This window comes from Heptranchias perlo, chromosome 10 (genome assembly GCF_035084215.1).
Source record: "Heptranchias perlo isolate sHepPer1 chromosome 10, sHepPer1.hap1, whole genome shotgun sequence".
NCBI classification, from domain to species: Eukaryota; Metazoa; Chordata; class Chondrichthyes; order Hexanchiformes; family Hexanchidae; genus Heptranchias; species Heptranchias perlo.
The window spans coordinates 35297035-35315374 of record NC_090334.1 but is presented as its reverse complement, the minus strand read 5'-3'; the positions used below and the strand labels follow the sequence as shown (position 1 = coordinate 35315374).

General features: G+C 42.2%; 1 protein-coding gene across 1 annotated transcript in view; it reads left to right on the top strand.

Moving 5' to 3' along the window:
- ttc6 (tetratricopeptide repeat domain 6) overlaps positions 1-18340 on the top strand; it is a 162015-nt gene that overhangs the window by 65438 nt on the left and 78237 nt on the right. Inside the window, exon 13 of the mRNA XM_067992173.1 lies at positions 17908-17984. Within this exon, the coding sequence (XP_067848274.1) occupies positions 17908-17984 (77 nt within the window). The remainder of the gene's footprint in view (positions 1-17907; positions 17985-18340) is intronic.

The following is an 18340-nucleotide window of genomic DNA, read 5'->3' as shown; positions in this document are numbered from 1 at the left end:
TAGAGGGTGTCCTACAGGAAGGGGCTGGCCACTCAGATGACCACCCAGGCACGTCCAGATCAAAAGCTCCTACCACTTCATTACCAATTCCATCATGACATCTTACCTGTGCAAGCACCAATCCAGAGACATCCTCTTGGGAGGAAGTAGTTAGTGAGTCAGAAGGGCTGTCACTGGGTGAAGCACTGGGCACTAGTGAGAATGAGGACCTGGGAGTAGAAAAGAGGGACAGTGACTCTACAGAGAGTGGAGAAATGTCTGTCCTTGGTTGAGGGACCTAAGGACCCAAATCTTAGGGACTTCATTTTCAGAAGAACAATGATTAGGGAGTACTGATCTCATGTGGAGGCAGTGGGGATAGTTTCCAAGCATATGGGTGAGATGATGGACAAATGAGAGCAGTCCACTAACCACACGACCTGATAGAGCGGCGGAAAAGGAGCGCGGAGTGACCCATAAAAGAGGCAGGGGTCGGAGACCCAGTAGAGAGCGGAGGCAGAGGAGCGTGGAATGGCCCATAAAAAGGCAGGGGTCGGAGGCCCAGTAAAGAGCAGAGATAAAGGATCACGGAGCGGCCAATAAAAAAGCAGGGGTCGGAGGCCCAGTGGAGAGCAGAGATTGAAGAGCACGGAACGGCTCATAAAAAGGCAGGGGTCGGAGGCCCAGTAGAGAGCAGAGATAGAGGAGCACGGAGCGGCCCATAAAAATGCAGGGGTCGGAGGACTGCTAACGTTGTACCGTTGTTTAAAAAGGGAGAAAGGGATAGACCGAGTAATTATAGGCCAGTCAGCCTAACCTCGGTTGTGGGCAAATTATTAGAAACAATTCTGAGCGACAGTATTAATCATCATTTAGAAAGGCACAGATTAAACAAGGACAGTCAGCATAGATTTGTTAAGGGAAGGTTGTGTATGACTAACTTGAATAAATTTTTTGAGGAGTTAGCAAGGAGGGTCGATGAAGGTAGCGCATTTGATGTAGCCTACATGGATTTTAGCAAGGCTTTTGACAAGGTCGCATCTGGCTGACTGGTCAGAAAAGTAATAGCCCATGGGATCTAAGGGAAAGTGGCAAGTTGCATCCAGAATTGGCTAAGTGGCAGGAAGTAAAGGGTAATGGTTGACAGGTGTTTTTGTGACTGTAAGGCTGTTTCCATTGGGGTTCCGCAGGGCTCAGTAGTTGGTCCCTTGCTTTTTGTGGTATATATCAATGATTTAGACTCAAATGTAGGGGGCATGATTAAGAAGTTTGCAGATGATACAAAAGTTGGCCATGTGGTTGGTATTGAGGAAGAAAGCTGTACACTGCAGGAAGATATGAATGGACTGGTCAGGTGGGCAGAAAAGTGGCAAATGGAATTCAATCCGGAGAAGTATGAGGTAATGCATTTGGGGAGGTCAAACAAGGCAAGGGCATACACAATAAATGGTAGGATACTGAGAAGTGTAGAGGAAGTGAGGGGCCTTGGAGTGCATGTCCACAGATCCCTGAAATTGGCAGGACAGGTAGATAAGGTGGTTAAGAAGGCATACGGGATACTTTCCTTTATTAGCCGAGATATAGAATATAAGAGGAGGGAGGTGATGCTAGAACTGTGTAAAATACCAGTTAGGCCACAACTAGAGTACTGCGTACAGTTCTGGTCACCACATTACAGGAAAGATGTGATTGCACTAGAGAGGGTACAGGGAGATTTACAAGGATTTTGCCAGGACTGGAAAAGCTATGAGCAAAGATTGGATAGGCTGGGGTTGTTTTCTTTGGAACAGAGGAGGCTGAGGGGAGATTTAATTGAGGTGTACAAAATTATTAGGGGCCTAGATAGAGTGGATAGGAAGGACCTATTTCCCTTAGCAGAGAGGTCAATACCAGGGGGCATAGTAGATAAATCGCCAGGCCCTAATGAAATGTATCCCAGGCTGTTAAGAGAAGCAAGGGTGGAAATAACGGAGGCTCTGACCATTATTTTCAAATCTTCTCTGGCTACAGGTGTGGTGCTGGAGGATTGGAGGACTGCGAAAGTTGTTTAAAAAGGGAGAAAAGGATAGACCGAGTAATTACAGGCCAGTCAGCCTCACCTCGGTGGTGGGCAAATTATTGGAAAGAATTCTGAGGGACATTATAAATCGGCATTTAGAAAGACATGGATTAATCACGGACAGTCAGCATGGATTTGTCTGTCTAACTTTATTGAATTTTTTGAGGCGGTAACAAGGAGGGTCGATGAGGGTAGCGCATTTGATGTCGTCTACATGGATTTTAGCAAGGCTTTTGACAAGGTCTCACATGGCAGACTGGTCAGAAAAGTAAAAGCCCATGAGATCCAAGGGAAAGTGGCAAGTTGAATCCAAAATTGGCTCAGTGGCAGGAAGCAAAGGGTAATGGTTGACGGGTGTTTTTGTGACTGTAAGGCTGTTTCCAGTGGGGTTCGCAGGGCTCAGTAGTAGGCCCCTTGCTTTTTGTGGTATATATCAATGATTTAGACTTAATTGTAGGGGGCATGATTAAGAAGTTTGCAGATGACACAAAAATTGGCCGTGTGGTTGATAGTGAGGAGGAAAGCTGTAGACTGCAGGAAGATATGAATGGACTGGTCAGGTGGGCAGAAAAGTGACAAATGGAATTCAATCCAGAGAAGTGTGAGGTAATGCATTTGGGAAGGACAAACAAGGCAAGGGAATACACAATAAATGGTAGGATACTGAGAAGTATAGAGGAAGTGAGAGACCTTGGAGTGCATGTCCACAGATCCCTGAAGGTAGCAGGACATGTAGATAAGGTGGTTAAGAAGGCATACGGGATACTTTCCTTTATTAGCCAAGGCGTAGAATATAAGAGCAGGGAGGTTATGCTGGACTGTATAAAACAGTAGTTAGGCCACAGCTTGAGTACTGCGTACAGTTTTGGTCACCACATTACAGGAAAGATGTGATTACACTAGAAAGGGCACAGAGGAGATTTACGAGGATGTTGCCAGGACTGGAGAATTTTAGCTATGAGGAAAGATTGGATAGGCTGGGGTTGTTTTCATTGGACAGAGGAGGCTGAGGGGTGATTTAATTGAGGTGTATAAAATTATTTGGGGCCTATACAGAGTGGATAGGAAGGACTTATTCCCCTAAGCAGAGGGGTCAGTAACCAGGGGACATAGATTTAAAGTAATTGGTAGAAGGATTAGAGGGAAGTTGAGGAGAAATATTTTCACCCAGACGATGGTGGGGGTCTGGAACTCACTGCCCGAAAGGGTGGTAGAGGCAGAAACCCTCATCACATTTAAAAAGCACTTGGATGTGCACTTGAAGTGCTACAAGGCTACAGACCAAGGGCTGGAAAGTGTGATTAAGCTGGATAGCTCTTTTTCAGCCAGCATATACACGATGGGCCGAATGGCCTCCTTCTGTGCTGTAAATTTCTATGATTCCATGAGAGCACCCTGGAAACAATAATAGCCTGGAGATTTGTGCAGTATTAAGACACCGAGAACAGCTTCTAAAGACATTGTTGGCATCTGCAGTGATAGCTACCACTGTGTTAATAGATGCCTGAACACCACACTTGCACAGGACTTCCAAGACCTGATTGGGACTATCTGCTCTGTAATGACACCAACCAGTAGTACATCTGAGCCTGTGGGAGCTGTAAGGTGTGGGTACAGATGTTGTTATTTCTCCAGAAAGTGGCATTGAGCCCATTTCCTTAAGGCACTCTCCAATGCCGACGCATGAGGGAGCTTCAGACATGGACTTGGCACCTTTTGACATTGCAACCTCATTTCACTCAGAGAGCACCTTGTAACTGTGGTAGACTAGGAGCTTGAGCAAGTAAGTGAGCTGGCACAAGAGGTAGATATGATCTTAAGAAGCAGTTGTCGATTGGGTGATTGGAATGTTTGGCACTTTTTGGTCAATGTTGTTCTGTAAAGTAAACATAGCTTGGGTGCATAAAATTCTGAGTTCATTTCTGCATTTGCTTTCAACTTTTGGGGGTTTGGATGACGGCAGCGGAACTGTGAACTTCTGTCTTATGAAGAAATTTGGCAGAAGCCTTTGACAATGTGGGACTTTGGGCGGCAGGTGTGAAGTGACTTTATTTGATGAGTCAATCTTTATTTATTGATGGCATTGGGCTATCCATTTTCTTCCATGTCGTCATTCTGTTCCTCTTCATAGCATAAGAATAAAAAGATTTCCATTGGGAAATTCAGGTCCCCAGTGCAATGCAGTACTTTGAGCAGATCTGAGTAAAACTAACAGCAAAAGTCCTGAATGAACATACACAGTACGAAAGAGATTGGTATGCAGGCCAAATACTAGTGGTAATTATTTAAGGCAAGTTTGAGGTGGAAGTTGGGGAATTGGGTCAGAGCAGTTAGAAACACCCCCTTAACCCCATTCACATCAGGCATATCGGGCTCCTGACAGACCTTAAAGGGCACTGTAATGTTTTTGGGAGGATAATTCTTGTGCAGTGTTTTCAGTCATGGTTTTGAGGTCTTAGAATCATAGAATGGTTACAGCATAGAAGGAGGCCATTCGGCCTGTCAAGCCCATGCCGGCTCTCTGCAAGAGCAATCCAGCTTGTCCCACTCTCCTGTCCTTTCCCCGTAGCCCTCCAATTTTTTTTGCTTCAAGTACTTATCCAATTCCCTTTTCAAGGCCATGATTGAATCTGCTTCCACCACCCTTTCAGGCAGTGCATTCCAGATCATAACCACTTGCTGCGTAAAAAAGTTTTTCCTCATGTCACCTATGTTCTTTCGCCAATTACCTTAAATCTGTGTCCTCTGGATCTCGACCCTTCTGCAGATGGGAACAGTTTCTCCCTATCTACTCTGTCTAGACCCCTCATGATTTTGAACACCTCTATCAAATCTCCACTCAGCCTTCTCTGCTCCAAGGAGAACAATGCCAGCTTCTCCAGTCTATCTACGTAACTGAAATCCCTCATCCCTGGAACCATTCTAGTAAATCTTTTCTGCACCCTCTCTAAGGCCTTCACATCCTTCCTAAAGTGCGTTGCCCAGAATTGGACACAATACTCCAGTAGTGGCTAAACCAGTGTTTTATAAAGGTTCATCATAACTTCCTTGCTTTTGTACTCTATGCCTCTATTTATAAAGCCCAGGATCCCGTATGCTTTTTTAACCACTTTCTCAACCTGCCCTGCCACCTTCAGCGATTTGTGCACATATATCGCCAGGTCTCTCTGTTCCTGCACCCCCTTTAGAATTGTACCCTTTAGTTTATATTGCCTCTCCTTGTTCTTCCTACCAAAATGTATCACTTCACACTTCTCTGCGTTAAATTTCACCTGCCACGTGTCCGCCCATTCCACCAGCTTGCCTATATCCTCTTGAAGTTTATCACTATCCTCCTTACTGTCCTCTACACTTCCAAGTTTTGTGTCATCTGCAAATTTTGAAATTGTGCCATGGACTCCCAAGTCCAAGTCATTAATATATATCAAGAAAAGCAGTGGTCCTAGTACCGACCCCTGGGTAACACCACTGTATACCTTCCTCCAGTCCGAAAAACATCCATTCACCACTACTCTCTGTTTCCTGTCACTTAGCCAATTTCGTATCCATGCTGCCACTTTATTCCATGAGCTTCAACTTTGCTGACCTTAGCCCTTAAGAACCCATTTAATTCCACTTTAATCCCCAGTCTGCCCTAAAACTGATGGTAATTCAGAGCAGAATCCATCCCATGGTTTTATGGAGATTACCTAGTCCATTTGTGTGACTGTGACAACTTGTACTTGTACCTAATTCCTTTTATCCCACTCTTCCAAAATGAGCATGATTTATATATATTAGGGTAGCGTTTCCGCTTTGGGTGCAATGGGAAAATTGCGCCCAAAATGCGCTCAAAATTACGCTGGTTAGGTTACAGTTGAAGTTTCCAATAAAAGCCATTTGCATAATCACAAACACAAAATCTTCCATGAACCAACGCAATCAGGCAGCGTAATAGTACATAATCATAGTACATAGTATGTTACAGCAACAAAGGAGGCCATTCGGCCCATCATGCCTGTGCTGGCTCTTTGAACGAGCTATGCAATTAGTCCCACTCTCCTGCTCTTTCCACATAGCCCTGTGAATTTTTTTCCCTTTAAGTATTTATCCAATTCACATTTGAAAGTTATTATTGAATCTGCTTCCACCACCCTTTCAGGCAGTGTATTCCAGATCATACCAACCCTCTGCATAAAAAAATGTTTCCTCATGTCGCCTCTGATTCTTTTGCCAATCACCTTAAATATGTGACCTCTTGTTACTGACCCTTCTGCCACTGGAAACAGTTTCTCCTTATTTACTCTATCAAAACCCTTCATGGTTTTGAACATCTCTATCAAATCTCCTCTTAACCTTCTCTGCTCTAAGGAGAACAACCCCAGCTCCTCCAGTCTCTCCACATAACTGAAGTCCCTCATCCCTGGCACCATTCTACTAAATCTCTCCTGCACCCTCTCTAAGGCCTTGACATCCTTCCTAAAGTTTGGTGCCCAGAATTGAACACTATACTCCAGCTGAGGCCTAACTAGTGTTTTATAAAGGTTTGGCATAATTTCCCTTCTTTTGTACTCTATGCCTCTATTAATAAAGCCCAGGATCCCATATGCTTTTTTAACAGCCTTCTCAACTTGTCCTGCCACCTTCAAAGATTTCTGTAGGTGCACCCCAGGTCTCTCTGTTCCTGTTCTCCCTTTAACATTGTACCTTTTAGTTTATATTGCCTTTCCTCATTCTTCCTACCAGAATGTATCGCTTCATACTTTTCTGCGTTAGATTTCATCTGCCATGTGTCTGCCCATTTCACCAGTCTGTCTATGACCTCCTGAAGTCTGTTACTATCCTTCACATTGTTTACTACATTTGCGAGTTTCATGTCATCTGCAAACTTTGAAATTATACTCTCTATACCCAAGTCCAGGTCATTAATATATATCAAAAAAAGCAATGGTCCTAATACCGACCCCTGAGGAACACCACTGTATACTTCCCTCCAGTCTGAAAAACAACCGTTCACCACTACGCTCTGCTTTCTGTCCCTTAGCCAATTTTGTATCCATGCTGCCATTGTCCCTTTAATTCCGTGGGCTTTAATTTTGTTTACAAGTCTATTATGTGGTACTTTGTCAAATGCCTTTTGAAAGTCCATATACACAACATCAACCGCACTACCCTCATCAAACTCTCCGTTACTTCATCAAATCATGCTAGTCAAACATAATTTTCCTTTGACAAATTGATGCTGACTTTCATTTATTAGCCCATACTTTTCCAAGTGTCAATTAATTTTGTCCTGCATTATTGTCTGTATAAGTTTCCCCACCACCGACATTAGGCTAACTGGCCTGTAATTGCCAGATTTATCCCTCTCCCCTTTTTTGAGCAGGTGTGTATCATTTGCAATCCTCCAGGCCTCTGGCACCGTCCCCATATCTAAGGAGGATTGGAAGATTGTGGCCAGAGTTGCCGCAATTTCCACCTTTACTTACCTCAGTAACCTAGGATCATCCCATCTGGACTGGGTGACTTTTCTACTTTATGTACTGCCTCTCTTTTAATTACCTCCTCTTTATCTATTTTTATCCCATCCAATATTGCCCCATACCTCCTCTTTTACTGCTACATTAGCTGCATCCTCGTCTCCAATGAAGACCAATGCAAAATATTTGTTTAGTACCTCAGCCACACCCTCTGCCTCCACAAGAAGATCTCCTTTTTTGTCCCTTATCGGCCCCACCCTTCTTTTGACTACCATTTTACTATTTATATGTTTATAAAAGACTTTTGGGTTCCCTTTTACGCTAGCCGCTAATCTATTCTCATACTCTCTCTTTGCTCCTCTTATTCCCTTTTTTAGATCTCCTCTGTACTTGCTGTATTTAGCTTGGTTCTCTACTGTATTATGATCCTTACACTTGTCATAAACCTCCTTTTTCTGTTTCATTTTAATCTTTACATCATTAATCATCCAGGGAGCTCTAGCTTTGGATGTCCTTCCTTTCCCCCTCATGGGAATGTGTCTATTCTGTACCTGAACCATCTTCTCCTTGAAGGCCTCCCATTATTCAATTACTGTTTTGCATAACAATTTTTGATTCCAATCCCTCAGGGCAAGATCCCTCTTTAACTCACTTAAATTAGCTCTCTTCCAGTTTAGTATTTTTAAGCTTGATTGCTCCTTTTCTATAACTATTCTAACCCTAATGATATTATAATCACTGTCCCTAAATCCTCCCCCACTTCATTCCTCAGAACTAGATCCGGCACTCGTTCCTTCCTCTTTGGACTGGAAACACAGTGATCAAGAAAGTTCTCTTGTATATATTTCAGGAATTCCTCCCCTTCTTTGTGCTTCACATTGTTACTATCTCAGTCTATATTGGGATAATTGAAGTCCCCCATTATCACCATGCTATGGTTCTTGCATCTTTCTGTAATTTGCCTGCAAATTTGCTCCTCTATCTCCTTCCCACTATTTGGTGGCCTACAGTATACATCCAGTAGCGTAATAGCTCCTTTATTGTTCCTTAATTCTAACCAAATAGATTCTGTCTTTGACCCCTCAACTACATCATCCCTTTCCAGTACTATAATAGTTTCTTTGATCAATACTGCCACCCCCACTCCTTTCTTTCCTTCACTATCTTTCCTGAATGCCTTGTAACCAGGAATATTAAGTACCCAATCCTCCCCTTCTTTGAGCCAGGTCTCTGTTATTGCCTCTATATTAAAGTCCCATGTGGCGACTTGTGCCTGCAGCTCACCAACCTTATTTACCATGCTATGTGCATTTACACACATGCACTCCAATCTCATCTTAGGCAGTCTCGCATTTGCCCCGTGTTTGATCCCTCATATTTTCGAACTATTCTTTAGTGCTATTTGTCTCTCCCAGTCCTCTGTGCACCTTGCTTCTCCTTTCTAATGTTTTATTCTGGTGCCCATCCCTGGCCAAATTAGTTTAAACCCTCCCCCACAGCACTAGTTAACCTCCTCACGAGGACATTGGTCCCAGTTGTGTTGAGATGCAACCCCTCTAGCTTGTACAGGTCCCTCCTGCCCCAGAACTGGCAATCGTTTCTTTTTTTTTCTTACCGTTAACAAGTATTCCTTGATGTATTGAAGGTGGTAACCTGGTGCAGTTTTATTACTACAGCTGAAAATGGGTTTATCACCATATATAAGCATTTTTAATAAAATTGTCCAGTCCTCCATCTGTAAGTAACCTGATTTAAAAACACTGAAAATGACTTTAAAAAACAATACTAAACCATTTACAAGTTTCATTGGTGTGCACTAGTCAGTTTCTTAGTAAATTAAATATTTTTTGATAGAAGAAACTTTTATAATGTGCCTACTAGTGCCTGTGTGCCTAATAAAATGAGCGGAATTTGAAGAGCCTTACCGAACCAGCGCAATCGACGGAATCTTGCAATGTCCACCTGAGGGCGTGGCTACTTTTGTGGGCGGGGCCTGATCTGGGCGAATTGAATCTTAAACCAGCGTAAAAGATTGCGGAAAATATGAGCGTAAGTGGTTTTGGGTGCAATTCACTTATGTTTTTCCATGATCTTTTGTGCTGGTTGGGCTGATTTTGCCCGGATTGTGGTGATATTACCAGCGTAAGTGAACGGAAACTGTACCCCTGTATATCTAAAAAGGAATTAGTGATGAATACAGAAACATAGGATCATGTTTATATTTTTATATTTTACTGTAGTATATCACACAGTGTGTATCACAGGTAAGATACCATGATTAGTTTGAGTTTTGATTCAGTCTAAGCCAAACTAACAATTGGACATGTATAGTTGCTATACATTGGTTACTTATTTAATGCTTTCAAACTGCCTCTGCAGTTTGTTTTGTAGCCACAAGATGGAGACTGCAACAAACAAATCAGTTTCATTGTTTGGATTGCTTTAAAAACAATTGGATAATTCATCTGGTACACTCAGTAGAGTGTATACTGGAAGATCTAGATGTAAATCAGAGGTTGTTTAAGTTTCAGGAACAAAGATATGCTCTAAACATGATATTAGGTTGATGAGAATCAATCTGCTGCATGAAGTGTGCTCTGGCCAATTGCACAATATTATACAAAATAACCATGAAAGTTTCAAATGGCCAAATGAAACTGCTGGATATCCTTCTCCAGCAGGCTCTGCTGGATGATGGGAATGTTCCCTGGTCTATTATTGCAGAATATCTGTCTTCCAGGTTATATACTAGGAAAGCCTCTGTGGAGGATCCAGCAACAGATGAAGCACCTTCCTCCTGCTCGGCAGGACAATGTGGAATGCGCTTTTTGAGCAGTTCACGCTCAGTGGCTGTTATTGGTTCTCCATTCTCTGAAGATTTAGTGTTAACATGAACCATGTCACTGTCCTCTAAAATGGTTATTGCCTCCGGATTGGATTCAAAAGACAGAATGAAATCAGCTCATCTGTAAATCATGCACCATTAATTAGTTTGGATTCACCAATGAAAGAAAATGCAGAAATGTTCCTAAAGGAGCCACTGAGCCACAAAATTAAATGTTCAGTTCAAATGTAGCAGAGGAATATGGATACTTCATCTGACTTTATGTGATTTCATGACATAGAATTTCCTCAAAATGAGTTAATACAGTAGTTGAAAAAAGTGTTGTGCCCACCAGGGAGTTACACATAAGCTTCCTGGGTGTGCTCATTTGCATTCCCATTACTGCAGATATTGGTGTAAAACGGGTGTAGCAGCTGACTTTCTGGAAACTTCTCTGCAACGCGAGCCGGCGGAGTGAGAGATTAGGAGCGGCAGGGTCCACGGGTGGGTGGGAGATTGGGGCTTGGTGCTGGGGGAAGGAGATTGGGAATCGGGGTCTCGGGGCCAGGGAGTGGGAATTGGGGATCTCAGGGCTAGGGAACAGGAATCGGTGATCTTGGGGCCAGGGAGTGGGAATCGGAGATCTCGGGGTTGGGGAATGGGAATCAGGGATCTCGGGGTCAGGCAGTGGAAATCGGGGATCTCGGGGTCAGGGAGTGGGAATCGGGGATCGCAGGGCTGGGGAATGGGAATCGGGGATCTCAGGGCCACGGAGTGGGAGAGGAGCATCGCGGGGCTGGGGAGTGGGAGTTGGGGATCTCGGGGCTGGGGAGTGGGAGAATGAGATTTGGGCACCTTGGGTCATTGCGGGGGAGGGAGATCGGGTGTTGGGGATCTTGGGGGCACGGGGTCTGTTAACGCAGGCAATCAGAAGGGTCCTTTAATGTGGGGCTGGGAGCAGCCCTCTTGCTCCTATCTGCTCCACATTCAGGTAAGTTACTTACCTTCTTTGTTGTAGTCATTCCGTAGGGCTGGTTTCCCTGAGTGCAGACCATGATGGTGCTGGATGCCTTAGGAGAAATCATTGTTGGAGCGGGGACCACAAGCAGGCATTAAACCCCTTATTTGCATAGGCCTAATGCCTGCTTCAGGTGTAGGTAAAGGACACCTCTTGTTTGAACTTACCCAAGATGGCGTGCGGTGCACTTCCTGCATTCCATTTTGTGGCCTTTGTAGGCCATTTTCTAGGCCCTTACCTCACTGTCACCAAAGCATCTGCTTTGTAACATCTTTGTGCCAAAACCACCACAGGAGGATATAAACACGGAAACCATAACATTTCTTTTCATGGGCAATCTAGGAGTATACCCCCTTCAGAAAATTTCTATTTTTGATGGTTTGGTTGATGCTGAACTACATTGTTACATTGAGTCTACAGCACAGAAACAGGTCATTCGGCCCAACTGGTCTATACCAGCGATTTATGCTCCACAGGAGCCTCCTCCCTCCCTACTTCATCTACCCCTATCAGCATAACCTTCTATTCATTTCTTCTTCGTGTGCTTATCTAGCTTCCCCTTAAATGCATCTATGCTATTCGCTTCAACTACTCCTGGGGTAACGCATTCCACATTCTTACCACTCTTTGGGTAAAGAAGTTTTTCCTGAATTCCCTATTGGATTTATTAGTGGCTGTCTTCTGTTGATCTCTAGTTTTGGACTCCCCCACAAGTGGACACATTTTCTCTACGTCTACCCAATCAAACCCTTTCATTTTCTTAAAGACCTCTATCAGGTCACCCCTCAGCCTTCTCTTTTCTAGAGAAAATACCCAGCCTGTTTAGTCTTTCCTGATAGGTATATCCTCTCCCTCCTGATATCATCCTTGTGAATTTTATCATCTTTGTGATTTTTGCACCTTCTCCAATGCCTCTATATCCTTTTTATAATATGGAGACCAGAAGTGTGCACAGTACTCCAAGTGTGGTTTAACCATGATTCTAAATAGAATAACATAACTTCTCTGCTTTTCAATTCTATTCTTCTAGAAATGAACCCCAGTGCTTGATTTGCCTTTTTTATGGCCTTATTAACCTGTGTTGCTACTTTTAGTAATTTGTGTATCTGTACCTTGAGCTCCCATTTAGACTCTTATTATCCAAGCAATTCCTACCAAAGTGCACCACCTCACACTTATATATATTGAAATTCATTTGCCAATTACACTTCAATTCTGCAAATTTATTAATGTCTTCCTGCATTTTAACGCACTCTTCCTTTTTATTAACACCCCCCCCCCCCAATTTTTGTCGTCTGCAAATTTTGAAATTGTACTTTTGATTCCTGGGTCTCAATCGTTCATGTAAATTGTGAACAACAGTGGTCCCAGCACCAATCCCTGTGGAACACCACTTCCCACCCTTTGCCAGTCTGAGTAACTACCTTTAACCCCTACTCTCTGTTTTCTGTAGCCAGCTTGCTATCCATTCTGCTACATGTCCCCTGACTTCACCTTAGTCATGAGTTTACAATGCATTACTTTATCAAAGGCCTTTTGAAAATCCAAATATACTACATCTACTACATTACCCTTGTCTATTCTTTCCATTACTTCTTCAAAGAATTCAATAAGGTTGGTTATGCATGACTTTCCCTTCTGAAATCTGTGCTGACTATTCTTTGTTTTATTTTCATTCTCTAAATATCTTTCTATTACATCTTTGAGTAAGGATTCCATTATCTTTCCTACCACCGACGTTAAGCTAACTCGTCTATACTTCATTTGACTTGTCCTATCTTTCTTTTTAAATATAGGATTAATATTAGCTGTCCGCCAGTCCTCTGGCACTATTCCCTTTTTTAATGAATTTTTATATATATGTAATAGTGTCTCTGATATCTCTTCCCTAACCTCTTTTAATATGCGCTGATGCAATCCATCCGGGTTTTATCCTCTCTAAGTTTGATTAGTTTATCAATTATCTCCCCCCTTTCTATCTTTTAAATGTCTTTATACCTTTTTTTGATCTCCTCTTCTAATGTCATACCCACCTTGTTTTACTCCAAGGTAAATACTGTGGCAAAGTAACTATTCAATATTTCTGCCATTTCGCTGTCATTACTTGAGTTTATTTTGTGCATCCATTCGTGGCCCTATTCCTATCCTGATTTTGCTTTTGTTATTTATGTGTCTGTAGAATACTTTACTATTTCTTTTTATATTCCTTGATAATTTAATTTCATAGTTCCTCTTTCCTTTCCTAATTGTTTTCTCGACATCCTTCCTATCCTCTTCGTATTCCCTTTTGTTATCCTCTCCTTTATTGTCTATGTAGTATCCCTTTTGTTTTAGTTTCAGTTTTACCCTTGTCTCTTTTTTCATCCATGTTGTTTCATTATTGGCTAGTTCATTTTTTTTTTAGAGGAATATATTTCTCCTGATCTCTACTTTTCACCGTTTTAAATATTTCCCACTGCTGTTCTATCTCTTTGTTTGTCAAAATTTTTTTCGAGTTACCTGCCCTAGTTCCATTCTCATCCCATCAAAATTACCTTTTTTCCAATCTGTGACTTTGGTCTTTGGTCTTACTTATGTCTTTCTCAATCATTATTTGAAACTTCATTATGTTATGATCGCTATTGCCCAGATGTTCCCCTACGCTTACTTCCCTTATCTGCTCCGGTTCATTTCCCATTACTAGATCCAGCAGTGATTCCTCTATTATTGGGCTTCTCACATACTAGGTAAGAAAGGAGTCATGTATACACTGTAAAAACTCCATTCCCCTTTCCTTTTTCCCTACCTCTTTGCAATATTTTGGAGGATAAGGCAAATATAGTTCCTCACTTAGTATTCTGTACTGTTGCCCTCCAATTCCACGGCAACGCCAATGAGTTAATCTGTAATGTTCTATAAAATGAAGGATCTCACACCACTTAAATTAATTATGTAGAATTACACAGAATGTACAGCATAGAAACAGGCCATTTGGCCCAACCGATCCATGCCAGAGTTTATGCTGCACACGAGCTTCCCTCCTCCCTACTTCATCTAACCGTATCAGCATATCCTTCTATTCCTTTCTCCCTCATGCGTTTATCTAGCCTCCCCTTAAATGCATCTATGCATCTTTGCTAGTCACCTCAACTACTCCTTGTGGTAGCGAGTTCCACATTCGAACCACTCTGTAGGTAAAGAAGTTTCCCCTGAATTCCCTATTAGATTTATTAGTGACTATCTTATATTCATGGCCCCTAATTCTGGTCACCCCCACAAGTGGAAACACCTTCTCTACGTCTACCCTATCAAACCCTTTCATAATCTTAAAAATCTCTGTCCGGTCACCCCTCAGTCTTCTCTTTTCTAGATGAAAGTGCCCCAGCCAGTTCAATCTTTCCTGATAGTTATAACCTCTCAGTTCTGGTATCATCATAGTAAATCTTTTTTGCATCTTCTCCAATGCCTGTATATCCTTTTTATAATATGGAGACCAGAATTGTTCACAGTACTCCAAGTATGATCTAACCAAGGTCCTATACAAGTTTAACATAACATCTTTGCTTTTCAATTCTACCCCTTTAGAAATGAACCTCAGAGCTTGGTTTTCTTTTTTTATGGTCTTATTAACCTGCACCGCTACTTTTAGTGATTTGTGTGTTTGTACCCCCAGATCCCTTTGCTCCTCTACCCCATTTAGACTCTTATTATCCAAGCAGTATGTGGCCCCCTTATTTTTCCTACCAAAATGTAATACCTCACACTTATCTATATTGAAATTCATTTGCCAATTACAGGCCAATTCTGCAAGTTTATGAATGTCTTCCTGTATTTTATTGCAGTCCTCCTTGGTATTAACTATACCTCCCAGTTTGGTATCGTCCGCAAATTTTGAAATTGTACTTCCAATTCCAGAGTCCAAATCATTTATGTAAATGGTGAACAACAGTGGTCCCAACACCGATCCTTGTGGAACACCACTTCCCACCTTTTGCCAGTCTGAGTAACTACCATTAACCCCTACTCTCTGTTTTCTGTTTTGTAGCCAGCTTGCTATCCATTCTGCTACTTGTCCCCTGACTCCAAATGCGCTGACCTTAGTCATGAGTCTACAATGTGATACCTTATCAAAGGTCTTTTGAAAATCCAAATATATTACATCTACTGCATTACCCTTGTCCACCCTTTATGTTACATCTTCAAAGAATTCAGTAAGATTGTTCAAGCATGACCTTCCCTTTTGAAATCCGTGCTGACTATTCTTTATTATATTTTTGGTTTCTAGATGTTTTTCTATTACATCTTTGAGTAAGGATTCCATTATCTTTCCTACCACTGACATTAAGCTAATTGGTCTATAGTTCCCTGGACTGGTTCTATCTCCCTTGTTGAGTATAGGAATCACATTAGCTGTCTGCCAGTCCTCTGGCACTATTCCCTTTTCTAATGAATTTTTATATACATGTAATAGTGCCTCTGCTATCTGTTCCCTAACTTCTTTTAATATGCGCAGATGCAGTCCATCCAGACTAGGGGTTTTATCCTCTCTAAGTTTGATTAGTTTATCAATTATCTCCCCCCTTTCTATCTTAAATGTCTTTATATCTTTTTTGATCTCTTCTTCTAATGTCATGCCCATCAGATTAATTTTTAAAATGTCTGTCGATATGTTTTTCTTAAAATATAACACACTGCGGCTGTCCAGAGACACATTGGTCCCGATATTTGCGGGGAGGCGGGAAGGGAGCAGGGGAGCTGAATAATTGGGTTGAAACCCGAAAATCCCGGGAATTAGAGGTCCTGCTGAATTTAACAGCACAACCTCACTTTTCATTTTCTAATTCCTTTTCCTGCCCTGCAGCCGGGCAGATTGACAGGCTGGCCTTCTACCGCTGGGTGGGAACGCCAGCAGTAGAAGGCCGCCACTGGAGAGTGTCCCTGGAAATCGGGAAAGATTGCGGGGGAGAAGAGGGGGGGGATCGGACCGGCAATCGGGAGGCAGGGAAAGATGCCGGGGCAGAAGGGGGAGGTTGGCAGATCATGGGACAAAATGAGGATGGGTCGGCGGATCGTGGAGCATAAGGGTGGAGTCGGCAGATCGTGGGACAGAATGTGGGGGTCGGCAGATCGTGGGACAGAATGTGGGGGTCGGCAGATCGTGGGACAGAATGTGGGGGTCGGCAGATCGTGGGACAGAATGTGGGGGTCGGCAGATCGTGGGACAGAATGTGGGGGTCGGCAGATCGTGGGACAGAATGTGGGGGTCGGCAGATCGTGGGACAGAATGTGGGGGTCGGCAGATCGTGGGACAGAATGTTGGGGTTGGCAGATCGTGGGACAGAAGGGGGTAGTCAGCAGATTGCGGGGCAGTGGGTTTAGAGGGGGGTGTTGGCCGATCGTGGCAGCAAGGAGAGGGCGTGATAGGCAGAAGGTTTGCTTGAGAGTCCGGTGGGGAGCACTCCTGCTCCTCCTGGCTCACAAGCAGTGCTACAAAAAGCATTTACCTGCTTGATCTGGCGGTTCCACTGACGGGTTTTCTGAGCCCTGGGAAACCCGGCTTGCAACCGTTAAATTTTAAATCAGGCTTCCAACTGCACTGTGGGAGTCTGATTTAAATATTATAACGAAGTATCCCGCCTCTCCAAGACGGGATACAAACTCGGCACGCTACCCAACACCCTAAAAATGGCGGCAGGTGCAGTCGCTGCGGGTTGGAGTTGCGTTTCGCGATTTAACATTTTTAAGCCCGCCCCCAACCCGCTCCCGCCCATCGTCGGGGGTTAATATCAACCCCATTAATTCAGTCCATCAGCCTCTGAACTATTTCTTCACATTATTCACTCCGTAGGTACATTTCCTTTGGTAAGGCTGTAGCTTAAGATTTCAAATGATTTGTAATATAATCAAATTTGGCTTAAGTAGGTAAATCTTAGTTACTGAGGTATTACATTAGTACTGTACAATGAAATGTACTTCACTCTGAATTTGAATATAAATTGCTCCTAAATTAGGAATACTAATGCTAGGTACTGTGAAAGAGCATTTAGAAAATTACATGGAAATTTAGTTGCAATTTCAGGTGGATCAAAGGTGAATTTACCTCTGAAGTTTGAGTCTCACCAGTTCAATTTTCCAAGTTGAAATTGGTTCATTATTTATCTGAGGTATTTATTTTTGACAATCTGCAGCTAGAATTTCTGACGCTCAACCTTTCTACACAACCATGCATTGCAAGAATAGTTTTGAAAGAATGCCAATCTATACAAAATAACAGTTTTTTTCTTTGCACTACTAGCCCAGACCTCAAAGCAAAGAATGATACATTAGAAATTTTAAGCTTCAGAACTGTGTTCCTAAAGCAATTTAAACATAATAATTCTACTTATAAAATTGTGTTTATTGTTAGTAGATATAATCATTCCGTGTTGTGTGTATCATTGTTTATTTGTATGAGACAACAAATACTGTATAGACTTTCTGATAGTGAGTAGGAAAATATTTGTCTATAAGCATTATGTGAGGATAAACTTATAAAATTAAATTCTGTTTAGTAACATAATAGATTATTTTTATTCATTTTTTGTTAAAGAGGACAATATCTGTATGAAATGAAAAACCTAGGACTTGCCAGCTTCAGTATCCAATATTCTGCTGAAATCAAACAAGGTAACCCCTTCACACCATGATCATACTCTCAAAATTTGCTTAAATATATTTAGTTATAGGAAGATTAGTAAAAGCAGTATAAACAAGTGTGATTAGTTTATTTTTATTTGTGTGCAAACTAAATTATTTTGTAGGGGAGCTGACAGAAAAATTGAATTGTCCAATTATCCGAAGTAACTCATTAACAAATTTATGTACTTTAATATTTATGATGGGAATCATTATACAAGAGACTATCCAGATTGAATATTATTTGCGCCCTCAAATAATTTGCATTACAAGTGAAGACTTTTTTTTAACAGTTCAAAAAGCAATAAAATAGTTACAATGACTGGAATGTTCGAGACATTTTTAGA